Genomic DNA, 27,185 nt, shown 5'->3' on the forward strand with positions numbered 1-27,185 from the left:
ATGTCTATTCCCAAACAAACAAACAAACAAAAAACTTCACCTGGGAATAATACGTGTTTTCTTTTGCAAAAACTTCCTTGTATACTTACTGTTACAGTTTTTTTTTTTTTAATCTCTAACATCAACTCCTGCGTTGGTTATATCTAAAAGAAAAATTCCGGACGTGACGTCATTTCAAGAGGGCGGGGCGCTCAGCCGCAGCAATAAACAATACACGCACAAGCGCGCACACACAGCCTAGCGGCCCGAGTGCTCGTGCTCAGGTGCGGAGTGTTTACTCCTGTGCTGTGCAGATGGAGGTGTCAGAGTCGCGCAGAGCCGAGCAGGAGGTGAATAGGACTGAAAAGGAAACTGTAAGTATTCTTCCCGTCTTGTCTTCTGCGCGCGAGGCTTTCAGTACAATACACAATAGACTTAAATATCGATTTGAATAGAAAATCTGAGAGAGGAGGGAAGTGCAACTGAACTGTTCTTTACACTGCATTAAACATTTCATTCATTTATCATCAGGAAAACTGCAACTCTCATATTATTACTGTTTAGTAATAATATGTGTGTAGTGTGTTCATAACACTGATACTCTCCACCACAAGGAGCTCTATTCAGCACTGTTCAGGTCTCTCCTTATATTTCACTTCTTACTTGAGAAAGAAGCTTTTCATCTTACACCAGTCATTTGAATAGCTTGTAAATAACAGCTGGGATTGCTGCAGGCTTGAGGGAAATGCAATATTCCTGTTTATGGTTCTGTATGGATCCAGAAATCAGCCTTCACTGGTTTCTCAGGGACCCTTTAGATAGTTGCAGGTTCTTGGGTTTCTAAACCAGTTCTATATGCAATTAATTTTTTTTAAATAGAGAAACAGTTGTAGGGGTTTTGTTTTGTTTAAATTTAGATCCTTTAAGTGTTTTCCACAGAAACACAGCTAAAGAACCACGATCATGCAGAGAACTGTAGAGGGGCAGGTGCTCGAAGTTCAAACGGGTGCATGGATTACAATTATAAAAGACTAACTACAGTATAAGGTGCTGAAGTCTATCAGCTGATATTCAGGAGATAACATGTCATAGCATATCATATTATAAGATCAGAATTGAATGATCAAATTATACAATTAATTTTTAATAGATTGAATAATGAAAGATGATATGATACACAGGAAATAAAGTGAAATTATAATTTGAAGTTTAAAGTGAACTAAACACAACCTAGCTTTGATTCAAAATAATACAGTATATTGCAAAAGCAACAAGATGGACAGCATTTTATTGCTAAACATATTTATCCAATAGTTCGCATCCAAACTAGCAGTAAATCAGAGGAGGATCTATTTATTCTGCTCTGATTTACACTAAATTCACACCAGGCGCCAAAAAATAAAAAAAAAAACGTCAGTAGGGGGAGTGGCATTAAATCGCTTGTAGGTGTGAATGTGTGTTTTCGTTGGTGACCTGCTGTGTACTGGCGTCCCATCCCATTCCGGATCTATAGCAAAGATACAGAGTTATAAAGTGTATAGAGAGACTATGTAATGTGCAAAAAATATATATATATATATATATATATATTAATCCAAATGAAGCATAGTGAACAATTTCAACCAAAACCTTTCTCTAAAACATCCTGTTTCTCTTGAAACCTTTTGTACTGCAATTCATTGTTACAAGCCTCAGGTTCTTGTTCTTGGCTGACAGGAGAGCAACCCGATGTTCTGCTGTTGTAGCTCATCCACCTTAAGGTTCGATGTGTTTTGCCTGCTGAGATGTTTACAACTGCTACCACAGTTGTAAAGAGTGCTTATATGTAGCTTTTGTGCCAGCTCAAACCAGTCTGGCCACTCTCCTCTGATCTCTCAAGGTGTTACCTCCTGCAGTACTGATGCGCACAAGATGTTTTTTTTTTTTTTTTTTTTTTTTTTTTTTGCAAGATTCTGTGCATAAAAGAAATGTTCTTTATTCAGCTCTTTATCCAAGATTGTACAGTGTGCTTTAGCTTTGAAGGTTGTTTGCATGAATGTGTCTTACAAAAGAGCTGTTTTGTCTAAACCATGATACCTTTATACAGTGTGTGTGTGGATGATGGACTCTTTTGGTGGTCATCTGCCAGAACAGATGGCAGAAGTTTGGGTTGGGTTGAAAGTAGGCATGCGGTGATGATCAGGTATATGGCACATCTGAATCAAGTTTGTTTATCCCAGACTAGACTATATTTAATTAAATTATACTAAAACTATACTAAACTAAACTAATCTGAGCCTGAAAATGTTCTCTGTAGTTACTGTAGTCCAGTGAATAAAAACACAACGTCTAATCATAGCAATCTGTTAGCAGTTACATTTAGCAACATAAAAAAACTAGAAAAAGCTGTCCACACAGCCGTACTTGTCTGTGTTCTACATTTTGGTTGAATTTCTGTACACTAGTGCTTTATATGTGCTGACAATGAGGGAATAATTTGTTATGCTAGTTCTGGTTGAATGCAAGTCATATCTAATTGTTCATCGAACAGAATCCTCCCTGCGAGGAATGACAGACATGTAGTTATTATTCATAAGAAACTCATGGCATGCAAGAGTGCAATGTGAGGTTACTGTGAGGATAAACAAAACACAGTGCATTTGTTTTGTAAAAGACAAACAAAAACAAAATGACATGCTATTATATATGGACTCTGAAATGTTATCCACAGTGTAATTTTTCCTATTATCTGAATTATTATTTGTAGCAGCAGTAGCTAGTTCCCTCTCTAATAGTTTTAAGTGGCGTGTTGAGCGAATGCTGGTTTAGTCTAATGCATGTTTGAGATGTTTTGTATGCTGTTTGACCTCTGTAACTTGACAGTAAAGAGATAATGAGTTTGCTTAGAAGAAATTAAATTGCTTGCCGATAAATGTTCTAGCTTAAAGGCACATTCAAGGCATTCTTTAAATGAATGTGAAACCTGGAACACAAACCTGTTCAGTAAATAAAACATTTGTTTTAAGTACAGTTCATTCTCAAATCTTTACAAAACGAACAGCCTTAGCATGAATTATCAAATGTGAAATTACTAGCAAGTGGTGGTAATTGTGATATGACCTATCATTTAGTTTATGTTGCATAACACATACAGAATCCTCCTGCAACATGTATATTTTGTTTTTGTTTTTTTTTCTGAAATATTGAGATACTCTGCAGCTTGTCCAAAGCAGAAGTTGCGTTTTTATTTTAAAGTGTTTTCCAGAGAGAGTCAGCACTTGTCACGATCTCCCCTTTAGACAGAGCTGCAACTTGCCGCACGCTTTGAGTGCCGGAGGGCGTGCGTGTGCACGAGCCAGGCGCATGCTCTTCGAATGTTGACAACTGTGACATTGTTTACTGTGGACATGTGTGGTTTTGTTTCTTCTCTGTCTCCTCCCTGTTTTGTCACTGGTGGTTGTTCGAGTGTGTGTCTTGATTGTTTTCAGCTGTCAGCACTTAACGCTGATTATGTTCGTAATAAATACCTCTCGCTTCCCTGTACACCTTGCGAAGTATTATAATTAATATAGTCAGATAGTAGCTAGTTAATGTTACGTACCACGATAGATTAGTTCACTTAGACCACGCTGGTGTTTTCCACTCCCAGTTCCCAGTCGTAGTTTCATGTTTCTTGTTTTGTGTTTTGACTCTGTTTTCTGTGACCGCAACTTCGATTCCTGCCTAACCCTGTATATGCCTGTTTGCCAATCGCCCGACCCACTGCCTGTTTTTGACTACGCATCTGTTAAATGTTTTGGATTTGTCTGCCTGCCTCCTTTAATAAACGTCTTTACCTGCACCTGCTTCCGTATTCAACTCCCTTACGTCTCACGATGTTACAGCACTGACCAAGATTATGTTGTAGATCAAGCCCATGTTCTGTGTTTGTAATCTGTATTTTGAAAGGCACATGTGTTTATTTCTAAAGACTGAAACCACAATAAGGTGCAAGATTTTAATGCAAAATCAAAGAAACTCCACAATATTTGGAGGAGCTAGCAATTGTTCAGAATGACTGCAGATTTGGGCCAAGACGCACCATGTGTCGTCATCACAACGTGCCATGTGACTTTGAAACGCATATTCAAGCCGTCTTTGACTCACGTATGTCAAACATGAGTACAGCTAAAGGGTCTCATCACAAACATCACTGCAAAAGACCGTGTAAAACAATTTCGTGTTACCTTTTAATTTGATGTGCTATCTGTCTATTCGTCTATCTGTCTGTCTGTCTATCTGTCTATCTGTCTGTCTGTCTCAGCCAATATTGTTAGCTTCAACTTGTTTGCATATCAGTAAATGCATATCCTGATTCAGTTGTAAGCCAGTATGTAAGTGTATGGAGAGATGCAGGTCTACTTTGGTAAAGTCAGCTATAATTCTAATAAGATAATATAGCAGATAATAACACACTGTGTGATAACACGTGCCATGCCAGATTACCCGATGAAGATTTTAGACATATGATTAAAGAAAATTACTATGTTCGGACCTACTCGGTGCGCAGCGATGCAGGATTAGCAATTAGCTAGCTACACAACTGAAGCTATAATCCATCCTCTGTTTCTTTCCTTGCCACACTCTGTTTTGTCCTGTCATGTTGAAAATATTATGGAGGCATTTTCTCTGCTGCCACACTTCACTCTTGCACTAAATCAGCTGCCAGTGAGTGCATCACATTATATGTCCTAAGACCACTGACCAAATATTTTCATTTTATGATGTGAGCTTGAGATGTCTGCAGATGTCTCTGCTCAATTTCTGCACATCACAGATGATGTAAATGTAAATAAACATGCATGATTGATTTGTTTATTGAGCCTGTCCAGAGAACACTACAATACAATAATTACAACTACAATAATAACAATGTAATAATTATTATAATAATAATAAATTAGACTAGAGATCCCAAGAGAGTTGATGTTTACATGAAATGACAGGATTGTTGGCATGGTTTGTGTGCAAGGGAAGATCACTGCAAATCAATACAAATTCATTTTGAAAGAATGCTTTTCCATCTCTCCAGTACAGTTCCAGAGACATGTAGAGTCTTAAGGTGAAACTGTTCTGGTGGCTGATGTAGGCACAACAACATTGTTGCATGTTGCACTTTTGTTTTTAATTGTTCTTCTATTTGTCATTTGTTTGTATAGTGACAGTAGATATGTGACAGACAGTATATGGGGGAATACTCTCATTTTATGATGATTTGGACAGTTCCTCCCTAGACCACCAGAGGGTGCCAGCACTCACTTTTTGAATTTCTTCGTTTGTTGTCTGCTCTGTTTCCAACCTTGATTTGGCTCTCCTGTTTTGTGTTTCCCCAATTAGTTCCCTATTTAAGCTCTGTGTTTTCACTCCTTAGTTATGAGTGAGTGGGCGGGTGGGTGAATGAGTGAGTGGGTGGGTGGGTGTGGATGGTATGGCTTATGTTTTTTTATGTTTTGCACCATGAGTGGTTTTTGTTTTTTGTTCTTTGCTTTGCCTTAGTCTAGTTCCTTGTTTTAGTTGTACCCTTTTGGCCTTTTTCGAGTCTTCGCTTGTTTTGTTATTAAAGGGGTAGTTCACCCAAAAATTTTAATTCTGTCAATATCTCACCTTCTTGTTGTTCCAAACCCAAAGATTTTCGATCATCTTCGGAACACAAATGAAGATATTTTAATGAAAACTGGGAGATTTCTGTCCATCCGTTTATAGTCCAGTAACCAAAACTTTCAAGCTTCAAAAAGTTCATAAAATCATCATAATAGTAATCCATGTGAATCCAATGGTTTAATCCCAATTTTATGACTCAGTAGAGCGTGTCTGAGATCTATGCGGAAGTGAAGATATTTTGTGAATAAAGAATTAATTTTAGTTTTTTTGCGCACACACAAAGCATTCGTATCACGTCATACACCTGCTTGAAAGACAAGGTACCATTTATATATAGACAGGTACTATTTTCTTCATAATGATTTATAAGGATGTGAAGTAGCATTGTGGGCGTGTCTATGAAATGAATGACAAGGGTCCAATGTAAATACAAACAAACATCCTGGACCAGAAAGCATTTTCCAGACTTGGTTTATTTCAGCTACGTAATATATTTGTTCTGAGACAGTGGCTTAAAGTATATTTTTTAATTATTATTATCATTTCTACACAATTTTCTCATTATTTTTACTAACACGAAAAAAATACTATTGCACCTTTTAATTCAATACTGTGTGCCTTATTGTTTTGTTGATTTTGGAGACTTTTTCTCAGGTGCTGGAATTCACTGTTAAAACCCCATTCCACACTCCCTCCTTTCCGCTGAGACGGTGGGGTCAGTGTGCCTCATGTTACTCCTGGGCTCAAATCCAGCCCTGCTTTGGCCTGATATGAGAAGTAAAGTCTGAAATGAAACGAGATTGTTATGAACGGCTCAAGTGCAGATTACAATGCAGTTACACAGCAGGAGCTGATTAATAACATTAATAACACTGCAAGCAACATTACGTACAATTTACACAACAATAACATAAGTCAGGTCTGCCCTGTTCCAGTTACAGTGGATGTGTCATATAACACTGCAGTGTAGCATGGTATAACGCCATAGCAGTATATTGTCACAGGTACAGATGGCTAAATATATAATTGTGGCCTATTTTTTTGTTCAGGTGTTTAGTCATGTCATATTCAATGTTCCCAAGTCAAGGTGGCTGCTTTTTTTGGTTTCACAATAAGTCGTGAAACATCTTTACATGTGGTTCCAAATGTAAAAACAAACAAACAAACAAAAACCACACAACATTGTGATTCTAAAGATGTCATTAAATAATCATTTACTAAAGATAAATGTGCTGTACATCACTAAATGCAATAACCCTTCAGTCAAGTCTGATCAGAGCTGTGGGGTAATTATGTTGCATGATGATTGATGCTTGATGAGGTAATTATGTAGTGTGATGATTGATGCTTGATGGGGAAATTAAATTGCATGATGAGGAGTGTCTCCCTGGTAACGTAAACAACTTGTGACGGATTATGCTGCCTTCAAGTACTCTTCAGAAGTTTGTGTGTACAAATCCGGACGTGGCAATTATGATTATATGTGGTGTGTGCTCAAGTGGTACAGATCAGATAAAAGTCGTATGGTGTGTGAGAACTTTTGTTTTTATTTGTCTTTTGTTTTTATTGATCTTATTTTGTTTCATCTGAAAGAAAAACAAGCAAATTATTATTATTCTGCAGTAGACGTTGCGTTTGTACTAGGGGCTTCGATTTTGTTATTGATACTCCCCAAACTCAGAAAGTCGAGGGTCGTTTAAAAATACGAGTTCCTAAGTGGTAATTATGACACTGTGGTGGCGTTCATGTATGTTCACCTCATAATTACGATATCTCTGACAGGACTTAAAGGCAGCATTCCTGCTAGAAAGGACTAGTACTAGAAAAGTATGTAAGGAACATCAGAGTGGAGCTTTCACTGCATTTTTGTTTTTGCATGCGAGTCCTGAACATTGGGTTGTGTGTGCGTGTGCGCGTGTGTGTGTTGGGTTATTCTGTACATATTTCTAGTGACACAATGCTTGTGAAAAACAGCAGCCTCAGATACTGCAACGTTTCCTTTCTATCTAGTTTTAAAATGACCCTGATCGGCAGAGCATGTCAGTGCAACGTTCAGAAGCAGTGAGCATACCGTTTCTTGTTTACCAAAATATATTCAAATGATCATTACTGTCCTCTCATGTGGTGGTGGTGAACCACCATGTTTTACTGGCGAAGTGCTGCAAGGTGATACCTGTACCCAATACAGATACACAGCCATACTACAGTTGCAATCAAAATTATTCAGCCCCCATTGCAAATCAGGTTTATTGTCAAAATTTACAGACTTTCAGCTGTTTGCAATGAACAAATCAAAGAAGCAGTTGAAATAGTTCAACTCAACAAATGCTTCAAGTGGTTTCCCCAAATTCAACTGAAAATCCAACTTATGATTTCTCCAGTCTCAAAACTGTAACTGGACCCTTAACTTTTGCAGTTGGTGGTAAATTCAGCATATAAGCTACAGATACATGTAAGCAGCTAAATATGAAATTAGTGGATTTTAAACACCTTTAATATGATAGCTTTTTCTTACATTTCTTACCAGACACCTATTAGATTATCTGATTTTGTGTGGTATACAGCAATACTGTGTGTCCTGAAGGTGGCGCAATATACAGGATTATAATTTAAGGCTGGGCTTTCATTAGACCTCGCCTCTGCCATGTAATGTGATCGGTATTCACACACACACACACACACACACACTTTCTCTCTCTTTCTCTCACACAGCATGTACAGACTATCAGCAAGAAATATCCAGATGTCTGGTCTGAGGTAAGGTACAAAACTCTGTGTGTTTTCAACCATCTTTTGTTTGTTGTTAATTAATACTTGTGTAATAATTAATATTGTACTTGTGTAAATATTTGTTTATTTTATGTTGCGTTTATGTGGATTTATCCATCTTAAGTATTTTATGTAAGGAAGTTATTGACTATATTCTTGGTTAGTGTTCTGATACAGATCTGTGACAGAAAGGAGCTTGAAATTTTTTTTCTTGTTGTTTCATTTATAACTGGTGTTTGAAAGAGGAATAACACTAAAGAAATCATTACTTGTAATATGCTAATGGAGTCTGTATGTGTGTGTGTGTGTGTGTGTGTGTGTTTGTGTGTGTGTTGAGAGATCAGACTTATGCCTATATTTCATCCCATTACGAAACATGAATATCATATATATATATATATATATATATATATATATATATAGAGAGAGAGAGAGAGAGAGAGAGAGAGAGAGCTGTAATAATAAATAATTAATCATTCTAATGTGGTGAAAATAAAATGAATGTTTTTTTATTAATGCTCTTTGTGTAGTAATGAATTTTTCTTGGAAGATTTCTTTCTGTCTATTGCTGAACAGATCGTGTCATAACTGCTTTTTCTGTAAAATGTACAGTGTGTTAAGCTCACGGTGTGAAGGCTGGTCAGGGCTGGTTTTTATGTGATGATGAATGTTCTCTATGGAAAGCCAAATGGGTCATTATTCGCGTGCAGCCTTACGCTGTTTTAAGTTTAAAAACGCAGTTTTCTAATCGCCACCAGGTGTTAAATAAATGCAGAAGGCTGCCATGCGTTAAGTTAGCATCACACGCTGACCGGTGTTAAGTTAACGCCATACATCGCTTAATAGGCACATTAATTTGCTCATTAATTTGCTCATTTGCTCATTTTCTGCAACAGGAAACTTTGCGGTATTTTTTTGGCTCGTTAACCTAAAGAAAAGTGACACGAACAACTGTTTATAACTGTTATAATTAAAGTAATAACAAGAACAAACTTCTTTTTCTACTCACATTGTGCTACGAATGGACAAAAAGTATTACGTGTCGTTCTTTAATAAATACAAATTGTAATTGTTGGCACATGGCTGTGTTATTAGAGGAATAAAACACATTAGGATGTGCTGTTATAGGAAAAAAAATCATTATCTCTTGCTTCGAGTTGAGCTGCATCACACCATCATGTCACTGATTATTTGCCTGTAACCGCACACCCCATTGTGTTTTATTCTTTACGTACTGTTTACCGTGCAAGAAAAATGGAACTCATTAGAATACTCTCGATCCAGTTTGCATCAGTATAAACAGTCTAAATTTTCAAACCAAAAGTAGTAAAATATGGTCTGATTGGTAGATGATTAGATTTATCACTGGTAATATCAAGCCTGTGCTGATACGCTAATGTTTACTACCTGGCAATACTGACATGATTATGTTTACATCCAGTCCACTCATGACAGCAGTTTCACACAAAATAAATTCAACCATACATAGCCAGTTTTATATAATATTTCGACATTTATAACATTTCTGGGGTAGATGTATAAACATGGTTTTCTGCATAACATGCTGTATAGTGATGTCCACAGTTCAGGGCAGTAGATTTACAGTGAGAAGAAAATGTTCAGATTTATATATATATATATATATATATATATATATATATATATATATATATATATATATATATATATATATATACATACATATATATATATATATATATATATATATATATATATATATATATATATATATAATATATAAGCTTCCAGTACATATATCCACTTCAGCTTTCCATACATAATGTCTTTTGCCTTTGTACTTAATAATATAAACCAAAAAAAAAAAAAAAAGCATGCATATAAACTAAGATATGTAAGACATTAGTACATTGTTCTAAACCTGGTGTTGGCAGTTACAGCTTTGAGACATCTACAGTAAGAAGTAATTCGCGTTTAACAGCATCGTGGTTCAGTTTTGGTTCCTCTTGGCAAAATGTCTTCAGTTCCCCAAGGTTATGGTGGTCCCTCAGACGGCGTCAGAATTTCAAAATCCTCCATAATTTTTTAATGGGATTCAAGTTAAGACATTGGTTAGGCCATGCAAGGTCTATTTGAGTTATTTTGGCTGTGTGTTTCAGGTTTCAGGTCTTGTTGAAACGTTTCAGTTTCAGTCAGATTAAATTTTCCTCTAATACTGTATGTTCCGGTACATCGCTCCATTCTTGTTTCCTTCGATGATGTGTAATGCCCCACCACCTTTACAGAGAAGCAGCTCTATATCATGACGCTGCCACCTCCATACTTCACTGTGGGTATGATGTTCTTGCTCTTCTTGGGATCATATACTGTACACAACCCTTCTTTATCCAGAAAGGACGAGCTGATTTATTGCCAAAGATTTATTTATTGTCTATTTTTTATTGGTGCAGTTCATTGCTTATTATTCTCTGTGTTGATTAGTTGTTCCTGCTGCTTTCAGGTCGTCCTACAACTCTTTTTTTGTTGTTTTTTTTTGGGGTTATTTTTTTGAGTGACTATTTTTCCTTATCATTAGTCTGAGAGCACAATGTGAAATCTTGCGTGGTGCACCTGTCTGAGAAAGATTAGTTGTGGCTCCATGAACTTTCCACCTGCATATTATCGAACAAGTTGTACTGACAGGGATGTTTAAGGTCTTGGCTATGGCTCTGTAGTTTTTTCCACGTGCATTGTTCAGTGTTGTCTCTTATAACTTGATTCACCGTGATTTCTACTTTTTGCATGGAATCTTCATAACCAATAACATCTTTTATAATGACACCAGGTTAAATTCACACAAGAATATTTTTTGCATCTTTTTACATTTATATCTAGAATTAGATTTTTATGCAACCTTTACATTATCACTGGAAGTTTATTAAACAACAAAAACTATAGTGTCCAAATATTTTCCCCTCACTGTAAGGCATTCTTTTAAAGAAGTGCTAAATATCATGTACCACAAACCTCAACAAGTTCCAACCCATATACAATAATGAAGCCTCTGATCATGAGAGCTCTCACACACAGATCCAGACTGAACTTGATTTTAGGGCATTGCCTTTCTTCATAATTTTTTTTTTTGTGTGTAAATGGGCCTGGGTAAATGTATAGTAACAAGATGGATATTGTACAGGCAGGTAGTGGAATGAGGCTGGGAGGATTGTGTGTGTGTGTGGGTGGGTTGTAAGAGAGAATTAGCATGAAGTATAACATTATTTTGGATCTGCCCAATAATTCAAAGTAACTTTATCTTAATAATTTTTTGACATAATAACAGAGGAAAGATGAGTTTATGAGAATTGGAAAAGCAAGCTGGTGCATGTTTTGCTCCAGCTCCTTGGGTGTGGTCACACTCGCACTTCGTAGGAGTCTGTAGGTTTGCTGAACATCTGTCAGTCTTTTCCCCATCTACAGTCTAGTCAACATTTCTTTGTGCTGTCCTTTTTCTTTTTCTCTTTTTACTATATACTTTTACTCTTTTACTGTTTGTGAGGACAAAAGATCAGTGTTCTTTCCAATTCTTCAGAGATTACTGGATGTAAAGCCCATAGGATATGCCATATCTGCTGTGCATGTGTGCGTGTGTCAGTGTGTAACGATAATGATTGCGGTTTAGCCAGTGTGTGTGTGTGTGTGTGTGTGTGTGTGTGTGTGTGTGTGTGTGTGTGTGTGTGTGTGTATTTGTTTGTGTAAGCACCCCCAGGCTGTCCTTTGTATCTGCCTCTCTCTGATCCAAGCAACTGAAAGTACATCCTTTACATTTCAGGACAGTTACAGAGCTGATGGTTTTTTGCCAGCACACAATTCTCCTAATGGCCTTGTTCTGACATGCACATTGACACACTCATGCAATAACATCGCTTGTACAAAGAACAAAAAAAAAAAAACATGCGCGAACGCACCCTGAGCAGGATACCAGTACACACACACACACACACACACACACTTTAGAGGCAATTTAGAGTAGCCAATCCAGCTTCCGTCATGTTTTTGGGAGGTGAGAAGAAACGCACGTGGGAAAGAACCCACATGGACGACATACGAAACCTGACATCAAAATACAAAAAGTTAAATGTAGAATATATTGCACTCTTCCTCAGACATTGCAAGGTATACTATATGGCCAAAAAAATGTGGAAACCTGACCATCACATCCATATGTGCTTGTTGAACATCCTATTCTAGATTTATTCCCCCTTCGCTGTTATAATAAACTCCAATCTTCTAGGAAGTCTTTCCACTAGATTTTGGAGCGTGGCTGTGGGGATTTGTGTTCATTCAGCTACAAGAGCTGTTGGAGTGTTGGGGTGAGGTTGAGTTCAGGTACTGATGTTGGAATTTCGAGGAGGCTCCAGTTCCAGTTCATGCCAAAGGTGTTCAGTGGGGTTGAGGTCAGGACTCTGTGCAGGACACTCGAGTTCTTCCACTCCAAACTTAACACACCATGTCTTCATGGAGCTCACTTTGTACACAGGGGCACTGACATGCTGGAACAGGTTTGGGCCTCTTAATTCCAGTGAAGGGAAATTGTAAAGCTAAAGCATACAAAGACCCCCTATACAATTGTGTGCTTCCACTTTTGTGGAAACAGTTTGAGGAAGAGCAACATATGGGTGTGATGGTGAGGGGTGCACATACTTTTGGCCATATTGTGTAAATATAATGTACTGTATGATATGTTGTACAATACATTTTCAGTTATTTGTTGATAATAGCCACTGGGATTTATGTGAGGAATAACGCAACAGCCTGTGTATAAAAATAATCCACCCTGTATAACAGCTAGGGCTGGGCGATAAAACGGTATCGGTATTTATCGACGGTACACCTTTATCGGTAATGATAGAAAAAATGTTCGTTATAACGCTCGACAAAATGTAAACAGACATGAAGTTTGGTTGCATGAACAACCCTGCTTTGGGGAGGACAGTGAGTGTCCTCAGAACAAGAACTCGACTGGTTAGACGCAGACCTCAGCACAGTGTTTTCCGGAAGTAAGTGTTAAAGTGAAAGTTTTATACGAGGCTAGGCTAACTATGCTAACCAGCTGAGCAGAAACCAGAGCACCAGGAGTCACATTCTGTGCTATAATGCGATGTTGCTTTACCTCAAAGTTTGCCTTTTACATTGCACACATTTTGTAACATTTTATTTATTAAGTTCAAGAGTTTCTTTAACACTAATATCTTATATGAAGATTAAATAAATAAGAGAAGATATTTGTTTAAATTCTATTTTGTTTTTGACTGTTAAAGCTAAAATGATTTGTTGTTTGCCTTAATAAAGTGGGTAAATTTAAAAATACAGTTGTTAAATTCAAAAACCTTTTTTTTTCTACTGGTCTTTGTTTAAAAAACAAAAACAAAAAAAGCTTAAATTTGATAAATAATTTTTGATACTGAACGATATGAAACATTATATCGTGACACATTTTTTAGCTGTACCACCCAGCCCTAATAACAGCACAGTTTGGAGTGTATGGAGTGTATTGCACTTAGCCCACAGCGATTTACCAACGATTACAGTGTTTACTTTATTACTGAACAATTTTAATGATTTATAGTTGGATTTAATTATGTGGAACATCTGAGAGACAAGTTAGTTCCTGTTGTCACTTATGTTTTCTCTCTCTCTCTTTCTCTCTCTCTCTCTCTCTCTCTCTCTCTCGCTCATCATTTTTACAGAGAAACCATAAAGTTTAAACTTCTCCATGCTGTGAAACGCTGCAAAGCACCACGACTCTTACAAAACATCTTCCATAAATGTTAAATGTATGTCTCCTAACAAAAAAAACATCACCACATCAACGATTAAACATTGTTCTTTGTTAAACAACATGTGTTTAAATCTGTTTATTAATGGTCTTCAGTTATGTGGAGAATCTGCCGTACACGTCTCCATCTATGAGCTGTTACTATAGAAGCAATAACTCATTAATATAAACCTGTTGTTCATGTTACAGCCGGAGCTACTGTCTGAGCCGTGTGTTTATACAGACATACTGCACACCATCTGACCAATCAGATTCGAGAATTCTGCTGCGCTGTAGCATAAACAGTTAATTGGGTTGTTGTAGTAATTACTTTGTTGCTAACAGTTTGTTCCACGCCTTTGACTGACGCTCCTTCTTGAATGATTCAGTCATGCAGTGAGATCACTCTTAACCTGTATCTGTCACATAACAGTCATCTCTCTAATCCTTGGAAGTGCCTCAATGGTTCCATCTTGTAGTCATACAGTACTGAATTGCAATTTGATCCTTTTCTAATATCTAACTTCCTTCACCTTTAATGTTTTAAATGCCCAAGACAAATGGGAACAATCCAGCATTAAACAGTGATTGAAAGTGAAAAAACCCCCACAGATTAGAGACATGTAGCAACAGTTCCTTTTTAGAAATCCTCATCAGTGTGCCGGACTGGAGCTGTTTTTGGTGTTATAAGCTGCAGTGAAATATGGCTTTTGTCTTCTGTAAGCTGTGGATAATGCTACATTTAGAGTTAGGATTATTTTCAACAGTAGTCTATCATTGGATTGAATGTATGATCTCAGAGGAACTGTATTACGTTACTGTGTGTTTGTGTTGGTGGATGTTTGTGGGCGCTGGTAGATTTCTTGGGAACTTTGGTTCGTGAAACAACGAAACTGAAACTTTAAAATGTAGTTTATTTGTAGATAAAGTTGGCTGATTGAGAAGCAGCAGAGTTATCTGTGAGAAGTACACGGCGGGGGGTATTTATCTGGTAACAATTTGCATTTGCTTTGTTTTATTTTTTTTCTTGTAAAATTAACTCAATGTAATTTCAGGTAAGATCTACTTGCATTTGCATTGCATAAATAAATATGGAAATAAATACATGCTGGAATAAATAAATAATTAAAATTAATGAATGTATAAATATAAAAATTAATGGGGTAAATAAATAACAGTTAAAAAGAATAAAAAATAAAATAGAAAAATTATACAGAAAATGTCACATGAAGGAAAAAAGTAATACAAAAATAAATTCGGATTAAATGTAATAAAAAATGATTTATATTTGTTTTATCAAGTCATTTATTCCTTTGTTTATTTATCCATCTATTTATTTATATATTTATTTATTTAATTTCTGCAGGTTTGGTCCTCCATATCTTTCATGCATGACTGTTTAGGTGTGTACATTGTTGTATAGTCCTGACAAATATTTCATGAGCGTTTGTTTCGCACACTACAGAGCAGTTTTTTTTGCACACCGACACTGGACAGGCAGGAAGATGGAATGGGTGGTTGATTTACTTCGTGTACAATAAAGTGTCATTTAAATCCCCTAGGAATGTGACAGCACAGTGGTGTGATTATAATAGTAACCTGAAAGTTTTGATTCTATGATGTACTAATATTGTAGATATTAATGTAAAAAAAATTAGGTGAGGTCCATCCCTTGAATATTTTAACTTTAAAATAATTTTGAATGATATCCCAGGTGAAAATCCGAGTAAATAAAAACTGTTCTCTGCTTCCTGTTTCCTGTTCTCTCACTCCTCACAGGACATCTGTAAGCTCACAGTTCATGACTACAACCAGAATCTAGTCACTGAGACACTAAAGGATATCTCCAACAAGGTAATTTTACACACAAATACACATTTAGAAGCCAAATGCATATTGGGTCTCATTTATTTATCTTTTAGTAAAGTTGTTTTTACATTTTTTTTTTTTTTATGTAAGCCAAACCAAACTTCGTAAAAGGCAAGACTCCCACGGTAGGATATGGTAGAAGTTGAAGTTACTGTTACTCACATGTATGCCAATAAATAGATATTTATTTAACAGTGTAACAGCACCTGAAATTACAAATTACAATAAAGGTGAATTAGTTGTAAATTAAGCAGAAAAATAAAAATGATTTGGCATTAAAACTTTTCTATATATCTACTGTGCCCAGGTGATCACAAACGAAGAGAAACCGCTATTGTTAATTGTTCTGTAAAAAAACAAAACAATTCAAGGCGAAGTATCTCGGGGACTCTCGGCCAGAAATCCCTTGTGCGCTCCCGATGCCATATTAGAAAGGCAGGAGGGTGTGTGTGTGTTTATGAGGAAGTGAATGGTCCACAGCACATTAAGGAGTATATGGCACATTGTAGCTTGAGACACCAGATCAGTCACTTATCGGTCACTTAGTGCTGCCTCTGATAAAGTGTTGCACAGCATTAAAAGAAGATGCCGTGGCAAACAGAACTGACTTACACACTGCCTGAGCGCTTCCTCATTTACAGCGTCATTCTTAATAGAATGACTGGTCTTATTTGACTTAATTTATGGATTTATGTTGGCTTGCTTTCTTAATTTTTTTCATATTTAATATAATTTACTCTGTGCCATGTCAGAATTACGATAATTACTAGATGACAACCCAGACATAATACTCAGAGCTGTTCATGCCCTCGGACTCAGAATTATGTGTTTTTATACGCCAAAACGAATCTGTGTGAGATGATGCTGTTGATGACTGAAAAATACATAATTACAACATTAAATCACATTTGCTAAATATTGAAAAACACAGAAAGCACATCAATAACATGTTGTTTAATAATAATGCAGGCGTGGTAATGTGTTGTTTCAAACATAAACAAATAATAACAACAACAAGAGTAAAATAATAATAACAGTAATATCAATATGAAAAATTAAACAATATAATTTTGTAAATATATTATCATTACATCTCTTTTTCCTTTTTTAGAGCAGCCGTCACCATTTTGATTGTTTGCTCATGACGTTGCAGCGGTCAGGTGGTACAAGTCGGAGCTCTCCGAAACTTCCTAGGTGTGATTACAAGTTCTACGAGGACATTAACGCTTTTTACAAGTAGAAATTTCATAATTACCGTAATTACGACATGGCATGAACACAGCTTTAGTTAATGGCATTAATATGAAACAACTGGGTTTCGCAAAAGTTTCATTCAATTTGTGTGTAACTAAAAATACACAACCTGTTAAAACCTGACAGTGTAATGACATCTCAGGAGCACGAGTGGGATACGCACGGTTTTCCGAATTTATGGGATTTTTAAAGATATGAAAGATTTACTTTATTTTTACTTGATTTACTTTATTCGGTAAGGCAGAGTTTGAATGAGTCACAAGAACAGGGCTTTAAAAGAAACTCGTTGAATCCTTGATAAGAAGACATTTTCTTACATTTAGTCTATAAAACAAAACAAAACACAACAAAACTCATGTTTTTCTGCCGTATTCAGCCTGCAGTGATTTGTGGAAAGCAGTGGCAGATAAGGCCGGATTCCAGCACACTTTTAGGAGAGAAGATCGAAGTCATCAAGGTCAGCCTTAGCACATTTGTATGTATGTGTGTGCGTGTGTGTGCGTATTTTTTGTGTTTTGTAAATATTCTTCTGTATTGTAGGTCTATCTTGAACGAGGCAAACAGGAGAAGGAGCAACAAAGTGTCGCAATGCTGACTGACGAGGTTTCACAAATACAGGAGGTCAGTACAGCTGTGTATAGTGTCCAACATCCATACTGGCACACATTCACTCCTGTGACTAAGTCAGTCCAGTGACAGAGCTCGTAAAGGAGCCCACTTGCTCAATCAGACCAGTATTGAGTTCCCAGTAAAAAAGCTTCCTGATGAAGAAGTTAGGCAAGTCTGCAAGAGAAAATGAATTTTATTCTATAAGGCCTGATCAGCTCATAAGATCAGCTCATAAGAGAGCGCATACGTAGATCAGCTATTACTCTTTATCTCCACCAGCCAGTTTCCAGTTTGGGCAGACCTTAAAGCCGAGAGCACAATTATAGATCAGGCCAGAGTCTTTGTTGCTGGAAATAAAAGAGGAAAGTCAGTCAATGCTAAAGCTGTATTTGAACTTTTTTTTCATGAAATGTACAGTATATAAATGTACAGTATATGTACACTGTGCATTGATGTGGTCATGTTACGAGTTATAATCACTTGTATAAATATTTTTCTTCATTTTTTTAAAGCACTTTTTTGTTTTGAGTTCAAGGTGTCAGTGCTTTACATTTAAAAGATTAGAAGGCTGAAAATGAAGTATTTAGGATAATGCATGATAAAGAATCAATGTGCAATCATTACTGAGTTCACTGTACATCTGGGAGAATTACTGCGAATCATGAAAAGCTTATTTAACCAAAAGTATTTGAGAATAGGCCAAAATAAATTTTTAAAATTGGATTGGAATGTGTGTGTGTGTGTGTGTGTGTGTGTGTGTGTGTGTGTCTTTTGTATGCTGTAAGGTGAGGTACTGCTTGAAGACTCTGAGGGAACAGATGGCAGCCCGACATAACAATAACAAGGTACTAAATTTAATTTTGTTTTGCTGTTCTTATATTGTCAGACATTTTGATGGTGTAAATTACATAGAGTACTGTGCAAAATTCTTAGGCACATGGAAAGGAAATGCTCTAAAGCAAAGATGACTTCAGAAATAATCAAATTAAATGTTTTCTGCTTTAAAAAAATCTGTAAAGTGCAATAAACAGTAATAAACTAAACAAAGTCAATATTTGCCCTAGTAAAACTTTGTCTTTAAAAATGTATCAGTAGTCTCAGGTACAGAATTTTGTTAAGTTGCTAAGTTGGTCTAGTACAAAATATCTTATCTTCATTCCTGACATACAAACATTTTTCTGTAAAAAAAATATTTTTACTGTCATAATAATTAAGAAGTCATAAAATAAACATCAAACACAAAATTATCATTGTAAAAATGAGGGTCCCTAAGACTTTCGCACATTAATCTGTATTGTAAGTAAAATGGTGCAAAATAGTTAAAGAGCACCAATAAAGAAGTCAAACGATCCGCCTTGCACTCTAGAGTCCAGACAATGGGATCCGAGTTCATATGCTCAGCAGCAAATTCCCTGTCTCCAACTCTGGTGTGGACGCCCCTGTCCCTGAGAGCCAGGTGAGATACATTTTATCATGCAGCATTCTCTGGATCTTCAAGTACATTTTTGTGTTTTTAATTTACATGTAGAAATGTACACTATATGACCAAATGTTTGTAGACATTTGACCATCATACCCATATGAGGAGGAGGCCTGGGGTGCAGTCGGTGTTTCAGTTCATCCTAAAGGTGTGCAGTGGGGTTGATGTCAGAGTTCTGTGCAGGACACTCGAGTTCTTCCACTCCAATCTTAACATACCATGTCTTCATGGAGCTCGCTTTGTGCACTTTGTGTTATGCTGGAACAGGTTTGCGCCTCTTAGTTCCAGTGAAGGGAAATTGTAATGCTACAGCATAAAGAGACATTCTACATAAATGTGTGCTTCTAACTTTGTGGGAACAGTTTGTGCCATGTATGGGTGTGATATTCAGGTGTCCACATACTTTCGGCCATATAGTGTAAATTTATTATTATATCTATTTACTACATCTAGAAACAATATTTAACACAGTCTTAGTATGTATATTTACCTCGTCAAATCAGTGAACTATAGAGACAGTGTTATAGAGTTAACAAATGAATATGTATGTATGGTGACTGATGTAAAGCTAATAGAGTTAGTCCATTTCAAGTACTACTGAGGAAATATCTTTTAATACTACTAAGACATGAAAAAAATCACCCACACAGTTTATTTAAATACAGTGACTCCTATGCATATTTCATAAAAACAGTTTAATGAACCCTCTATGAACCTGCATGTTGATTTCAGTCACACGGTGTGTCTCTCACTCACACACACATTTCTGTGAGCACGTGGCAAGGCTTTCATGCTGCTCTGAGAAGTCGCACCTCTGACGTTCTGAGAAACAACACTGGCCAAAGCTGCATTTAGCTTCGCAGACAACAAGCTATGTACTTCAACATCAGCACACGTACACACACGATTTCTCAGACTTTCTCCGTGCCTTGCTTATGTACTGAGATGATGTTTCCACACCATTTTTACTGTGTGCCATGAGATTATAGTGAGATTATGAAAATCCATTCTTCTGTAGGAGCGTAGACCCACACTGTGAAATGATTACAGGCCTGTTAAACCAGTTTTTTTTTTATTTTATTGGCATGTAAACATGACGTATTGGTTTAAAATCTATGGAGAAGAGTTAGTTCCTATATTCCTCCATTACGCTCTCCTCTCTGCCTTCAGGTGTCTTCGTCTGTCAGGCTTGTGGAGTAACGGAATACATGTAAGAGCGTTACGTAATCAGTATACAAAAAACGGGTAACTGTAATCCGTTACAGTTACGTCAAAAAACAAAGTAATCCGATTACAGGTACATTTTGTAAATAATGGGAATACTATCAGGATTACATTTTTTTTTTCATTTAAAAGCAAAGAAATCAAACTTTTGCAGGGCTCCAGACTGCACCTTAAACAGTCGCATTTGCAACGAAAAATATTCATTTGCAAATTATATTTTTGCTGAGATCACCACTGATGACACTCTAAATTTACATATTATGATTTTTTAAATTAGCATGTAATGTCTTTTTAATTGCGCGTTCTCTGAAGAGTAGCCCATCACATAATTTGTTGTGTTGACATAATAAAATGAAACGCTGCGCATGAAAGTACAGATTCATCCAGAGCGCCAAAATACGCACTGGAAAAACGAGGATCAGCTTTCCGCCTCAGAAAGACATGTCAAAATAAAAAATAATTAAAAAGCCGGCTCCAGTTGTGCCAGCATGAGAGAGATAGAAAACGACTGAGACACAGAGGATCATCTGTGTCAATCAATGAGCGATTCTGTGTCAATCAATGAGCGCCCAAGTAAAAGTGCAGAGAGGCATTTTAAGACTTCTTGGATTCAAGAGTTTGCATGGCTCAGGTATGATCATTGCACACAAAAAATGTTTTGTGATGCTTGTTCCAAAGCTGGTAGAGAAAACGGATTTCATTACCGAATGAACACATGAACGTTAGCGTGTGAGTGGGGGATGAACCAGGACTTTCTCACCTCCTTGCATTCTCTCTCTCTTTCACTAAATAGTTGGTCTGGCCACAAAGAACTCCAGATCTCTAGCACGTAGCTGTTACGATGACTATGTCACCATTTTGCAAATTCTATCACAAATGTGACACGGTATGCTATGCATTTTTGGAACTGTCCTAGAGATGAGTTATTAAATACTGGGATGAGAAAAGGTTGAGACTTCTGCTCATAATGTTATTTATTTTTGCTGCCAGGATACGGATAAGGAACTGTTTTGGGGTATTTTTAGGTTAAAGTCTGAAGGGACGCACTCAAACCTTTTCAAAAATAAAAGCCTTTGGTTGTTTTTTTTTTGTCTGCCTCTATCAGGAGCAGGAGTGTGTGAGGTTGAGAGAGATGACCAAACGTCTGTATGCTGAGCTGCAGGAGGCAGAAAAGAGACACCAGGAGGACAGAGAGACATTGCAGGTCAGTGACACACACACACATGCATCCTCTTCTCATTCCATCTACTTCTAAACAATGGAAATGACCTAATGATCTTTAATGAACTTTAATGATTTAATTGTCTTATTTCACCCACTCCAATTATCAGTGGGTATAATTCGTATCTAGTTAAGATGGGTAAGAACCACAAGCTTTCTTTCTGACTACACATCATGGCAGCCTGTATGTTTGAGGGTTCAAATGGTTCATATCTTGGAGGGTGAGTGTATGTGTGTCTGTGTGTATCCCTCAATGCACTGGTTTAAAAAGAAAAAAATATGGGCAATTCAGTCATTCTTATACTTATATATCTTCCAGATAACGAATAAGTAATATTTAACCACACTATCATCCGCCATATTGTGTCTTAGTGACTCACCCTCAAAACTATTTTTCTGATACAATGTCTGTGTACGCTTTTACAAATGACATGTTCTTGTTAAATGAACTCTAATAAGGACTGATTTGGGATACACCCCAAATCTGTCTGTGATCCTCTTCAGGCAGAGAACAGAGAGTGCCTGCGGTGTCTGGAGGAGCAGAACGAGCATCTAAGGCAGGCCCGGGGCGAGGCAGAAGGCCAGGGCCAACGCATCGAGGAGCTGCAGATGATTTTGGGAAATCTGAAGCTTGAGAATGCCAGCCTTCATGATGAAATAGCTGCAGGCGAGGCTGAACTTCGGGAACTCAGAGCCCTGAAGGATGGGGAAGATGGGAAAAGGTGGGAGGAATGAGTGAACTAAAGAACAAGGCAAATTAAAATACAGTGCACTTTATCCTCGTCAGTTACGTCAAAGTTATTTTATCAGCATGAGGTGCATATTTGATTTCCAATTCAAACAATTCCATAATGCATGTTGCATGTATGTAATGTGACCCTTTCTGTTGTTTCTGTGACTACAGAAATCTGTACTACTACAGTATCTGGTCAGTCATCAGCGTATACTAACACTACAGAATCAAAACTTTAACTAGTGTAGAGCTGGATATGTGGAGCAGGTTAGGCTTAAAAAGTGTGTGTGTGTGTGTGTTCGTTCTAGATGTAAACAGCTGGAAAAAGAGCAGGCCATTCTGAAGGAGAAAATCCATCACCTAGATGACATGTTAAAGAGCCAGCAGAGGAAAGTGAGACACATGATCGAGCAGGTGAAATATACATACACACGCACACCTACACACATAATACATGTTGCATATGTATGTTAACACAGACTCAGAGTGACGCAAACCCAGGTGCAAATGAGCAGATAAATGAAATCTTACACATGGCAGCTACATGGATTAATACTCTGCTTGTACATTGGTTGTACATTATTATTTTTATTATATATGTAGTGTGTGTGTGTGTGTGTGCGCATATGAGTATGTGGTTAATATTATAATAAACATTGTGCATATATTGTATGCCCCCAGCTTCAGAACTCTCGGACTATGTTGGAGGAGAGAGACCGACTGATTGGTGATCTAGAGGAAAAAGTGGCTTTTCTGGAGGCAGAGGTTAGTTTCTGTGCTGGGGTGTGAATATTGTGAGTATCTATAATAGTGTGTAGGACAGTGTTTCCCAATCTCCAATCCCCAAAACACCTAAGGGCTATGTTCTCCCAACCCCAAAACAACTAAGGGCCATGTTTTCCCAACCCCAAAACACTTCAGGGCCAAGTTCTCCCATCTTCAGAAAACTTCATGGCCATGTCCTGCCATCCCCAAAACACTTCAGGGCCATGTTCTCCCATCTTCAGAAAACTTCACGGCCATGTTCTGCCATCCCCAAAACACTTCAGGGCCATGTTCTCCCATCTCCAAAACACATATGGGCCATGTCCTGCCATCCCCAAAACACCAAGGTGATGTTGAAGTAGTGAGGAAGTTTGCTCATTGGGAGTTGATCTACAGTAATCCCCCCCATCTTTGGTCTACAATGGGGTCTCCATCGGGACATGCCTGATATTCTTGTAAAGTGTCCAAACCAGCTCATCTGGCTCCTCACAATTCAGAGGAGCAGCAGCAGCTTCACTCCGAGACTCTTCTGTTGAGCTCTTCACATTATCAGAGAGTGTAAACCCAGCAACCCTGTGGAGGAACACCCTTTCCACCTCCTGTACTCACGACTTTATTCGTTTGGTCACTAGCTACAGCTCGTAAGCGTAGGTGATAATAGGGGTGCTGACTGGTAAACAAAGAGCTATATCTGCAAACTGAGCTCCTGCTTCACCACCACAGACCAGTACACCACGCTGACTCCTTTGGCAGGGACAAGGTCTCTCCCCTCACCTGAAGGGAGCGTATCACTCTTTTTTTTGGGAGAGAACCATGTTATTAATTTATTGCTATTGTGTGCGTGCTGTCTTGATATTCAGTGATGAACACAGATTATCTGGTTCAGGTGTATTGGTAGTTTGGCACAGATTTGGGACAACACTGTTAACACACAGATTTATAGATTCTAATGAGGAACTGGTGGAGAAAAGGAAACAAACAGGAAACTTCTATATTGATCTGTTTTTCTTCCTCATTCTTCCCATTAATCTCTGAGAATAAATTGTTTCCTTTCTTTCCTACAGAACACAGAGATGCGGTACCAGATAGAGTGTGGTCTGGGGGATCAGACACCAAGCTGTTTTCAGTCAGAGAAGGAAGCTCAAATTGTCTACAGGTGAGTCTTCACAAACACACCCACTTCACAACTTCCTAGATAGACAAAAGATGTTGGAAAACAAACACATTCTGCATTACTTTGTATGTGATTGTGTAATTTGCTGAGAACTGCTTAGGTAGGACGCATTATGTGATTAAACACATACTTTGTAGGATTGTGTAAACATTTCTGAGCATATTCACTGTTGGTGGCATGGTTGTGTAGCAGGTAGCAAGTTGTTTTTGGATAAACCTGTGTTTTGTTTGCAGTTGTTTGATATCCAAGAGAGCAGAGTGTTTTTGTAAATTATTTGATCAAAAGATAAAGAGGTTAAACAATAAAGACAATTTTTCACAGCCTTCTTTGCTCATATTTACCAAGGCTGGCAATATTAGTGGAGGGCACTGTATCTTCTGAATGGCAGTAGTAAGTGGAAAAAAAAGTGTTGGTCTTATCTAATCAACACAACTGAAGTTTAAGTTACAGTGACATTTTCAAATGTCTTACCAGTAACTTGACTCCTCTGGTAAGCTTGAAGAAGTTCACTTCTAGCATTAAAATAGCATCTCTGTCCGTTTTCATTTTTTTGGGAACTTAATGACCTCTAAATGCAACAAGGTACAATTCTTGCATAAATACTTGAGACATTTTCAGTATATGACTACAAAAAATTAACTAGGTTTTAAATTAGCGGCAATATTCAGAAGCAGGTTTTTCAAAATAGACGTTCAATACCATTTTTAAAAGACTTTTAACATACAAGAAGGGGATGAGCAAACTCTATTTTCTGAGGAAGCTCAGATCTTTGTGTATGCACCAAGATGCTGGAGATCTTCTACCAGTCTGTGGTTGCGAGCACCATCTATTATACTGTGTTCTGCTGGGGGAGCAGCATCAGTGTCAGCAGGATAAATGAACTCCTTCACAAGGTTGAAACTATCATCAGACAAAACCTGGAGACGTTTGATTCAGTGAGGAGTAGGAGGTTACTGAACAAACTGCGCTCCATCATCGACAATCCAGCCCACTCACTGCATGACAAACTACAAAGACAGCAGAGCTCATTTTCATTCAGCTACGCTGCCATAAAGAACATTTTAGGAACTCATTCTCACCTTTCACCATAACATTGTACAACAGCTCATCTCTTTGTGATAGGTGAACACACTACTGCACAATTATCTGGTACACACTGTTTGTCATACATACATTGCTTATATTATTGAATACCATTTTTGCACACCTGATTTTATTGTTCATGTTTTCTTTTATTTATTATTACTATTACTCTTTTTGATGTTGTGCATATCTATCTATCTATCTATCTATCTATCTATCTGTCTCATTAGAAACAACTTTAAAGGGGTCATGATGTTTCTTTTTTTATTATTATCTTCCGTGAGGTGTAATTATAATATTAGTAAAGCTTTTTTCACAAAAAAACATACAAAATTTTGTATCTTTTTCCACCCTGTCTCTGACCCTCTGGCTGAAACAACTGGTTTTTGTGTACTTTACCTTCCACTGCTATGATTGGCTAACATCTTTGCCTGTGAATTAATTATCAGTGTCTCCTGCTCTAACACATGCAGAACTGTTTTCAGTGACAGAGAGCCAGTGGGTGGGGCCGGCAGTGCGATGATGTAAAAGTAGGTGTCGATGTCATATGCAAATGTATTTGCCCATATGACGTCACAAATCCTGCCACATCCAAAAGAGAAGTTTTTGGAGCTTGGTTAAATAAATGCTCTTTTTGTACTGAGGAGGACGTATTAAGCTATGAAATTTGCAGGACTTTTTAATGTTGTCTTATATGCCAAAAGATCAAGGAAAATTTGATTTCTCATGTCATGACCCCTTTAAATAGTCCTCAGACCTTACAGTATGTAGTCCTGTTGATTGTAAATGATGAAAACATATTTTACATCATAAATGTGAAGTTGTTTACTTTTGTTAACTTGAAAAAAACATTTTTTCTGGTTTACAGCAAGCCTTTGACACCAATAAGTCCTGGAAACAAGTCTCTACCCTTCATCAAAGTGATTGAGATCAAGTCCTGAGCACAGAGAGGAACATGTGATACAGAGAGGAACATGTGAGGCTTGTGTATACAGTACACATGCACCTCATTATATTTTTCATGTAACATCAGTTACAGAAAGTGGCTGTACAGGAAAAATCATCCTCATTTAAAGAAGGCCTTAATCGCTAAACTTAATAGCTTCTTTAGTAAAATAAATACAACTAATAAATAATAGTTTCTTTGTTTTAATTATAACATAACTCATTGCACAAATGATCATAGTTCAGGCAAAAAATAAGGTTCACTGGGGGAAATTAAGTATTTAGATTTTTAGATTTTAGATTTAATCTATAGTTATCAAAATTAAAAATTCCCCCAGAAGGCCCAGTTGGTGTTTGAATACAAAGTATGTAAATAGAATTGTGTGTGTGTGTGTGTGTACAGTATAAATATAATAATGCTGGTTAAATGTGTGATAGACCCAACTATTATACCAGTTCCCATATTAAATGTGAAATATAAACACTTCCTGCTGTTAATAGAAGCTGTATAGTTGATATTTTGATATATATTATGATGTAGTTCTGTATTTATATCATTAATTTTGTGGGTCCAAATAAAGTTAAATTAAAGTTATGTACAGATTGCTCTGTGTCTTTCATATATGTACATCATATAGGTGGCACATTTGGTTAAAACTCATTAATAGTACAGCAAGTACAGGATTTA

At 37.1% G+C, this 27,185-nt stretch overlaps 1 protein-coding gene across 4 annotated transcripts; it reads left to right on the forward strand.

The window, feature by feature from the left end:
- Positions 1-218: 218 nt before the first annotated feature.
- tuft1b (tuftelin 1b) lies at positions 219-27,092 on the forward strand. Of its 4 annotated transcripts, none has more exons than XM_017481184.3 (13): positions 244-353; positions 8,311-8,355; positions 15,920-15,994; positions 17,640-17,720; positions 17,804-17,884; positions 18,658-18,717; positions 19,239-19,328; positions 21,682-21,780; positions 22,302-22,519; positions 22,839-22,944; positions 23,212-23,295; positions 24,360-24,451; positions 26,421-27,092. In XM_017481184.3, exons 1-13 carry the CDS (start codon positions 294-296, stop codon positions 26,491-26,493), a joined length of 1,164 nt encoding a protein of 387 aa, XP_017336673.1. In that variant the 5' UTR covers positions 244-293; the 3' UTR covers positions 26,494-27,092. The 4 variants fall into 4 exon arrangements, with proteins under 4 accessions (XP_017336674.1, XP_017336675.1, XP_017336673.1 ...); XM_017481187.3 differs by lacking the exon at positions 244-353 and adding an exon at positions 14,073-14,159 and having other exon boundaries at positions 8,296-8,355; XM_017481185.3 differs by lacking the exon at positions 8,311-8,355 and having other exon boundaries at positions 219-353.
- Positions 27,093-27,185: the final 93 nt, after the last annotated feature.

This window comes from Ictalurus punctatus, chromosome 12 (assembly GCF_001660625.3).
Source record: "Ictalurus punctatus breed USDA103 chromosome 12, Coco_2.0, whole genome shotgun sequence".
Taxonomy (NCBI): Eukaryota; Metazoa; Chordata; class Actinopteri; order Siluriformes; family Ictaluridae; genus Ictalurus; species Ictalurus punctatus.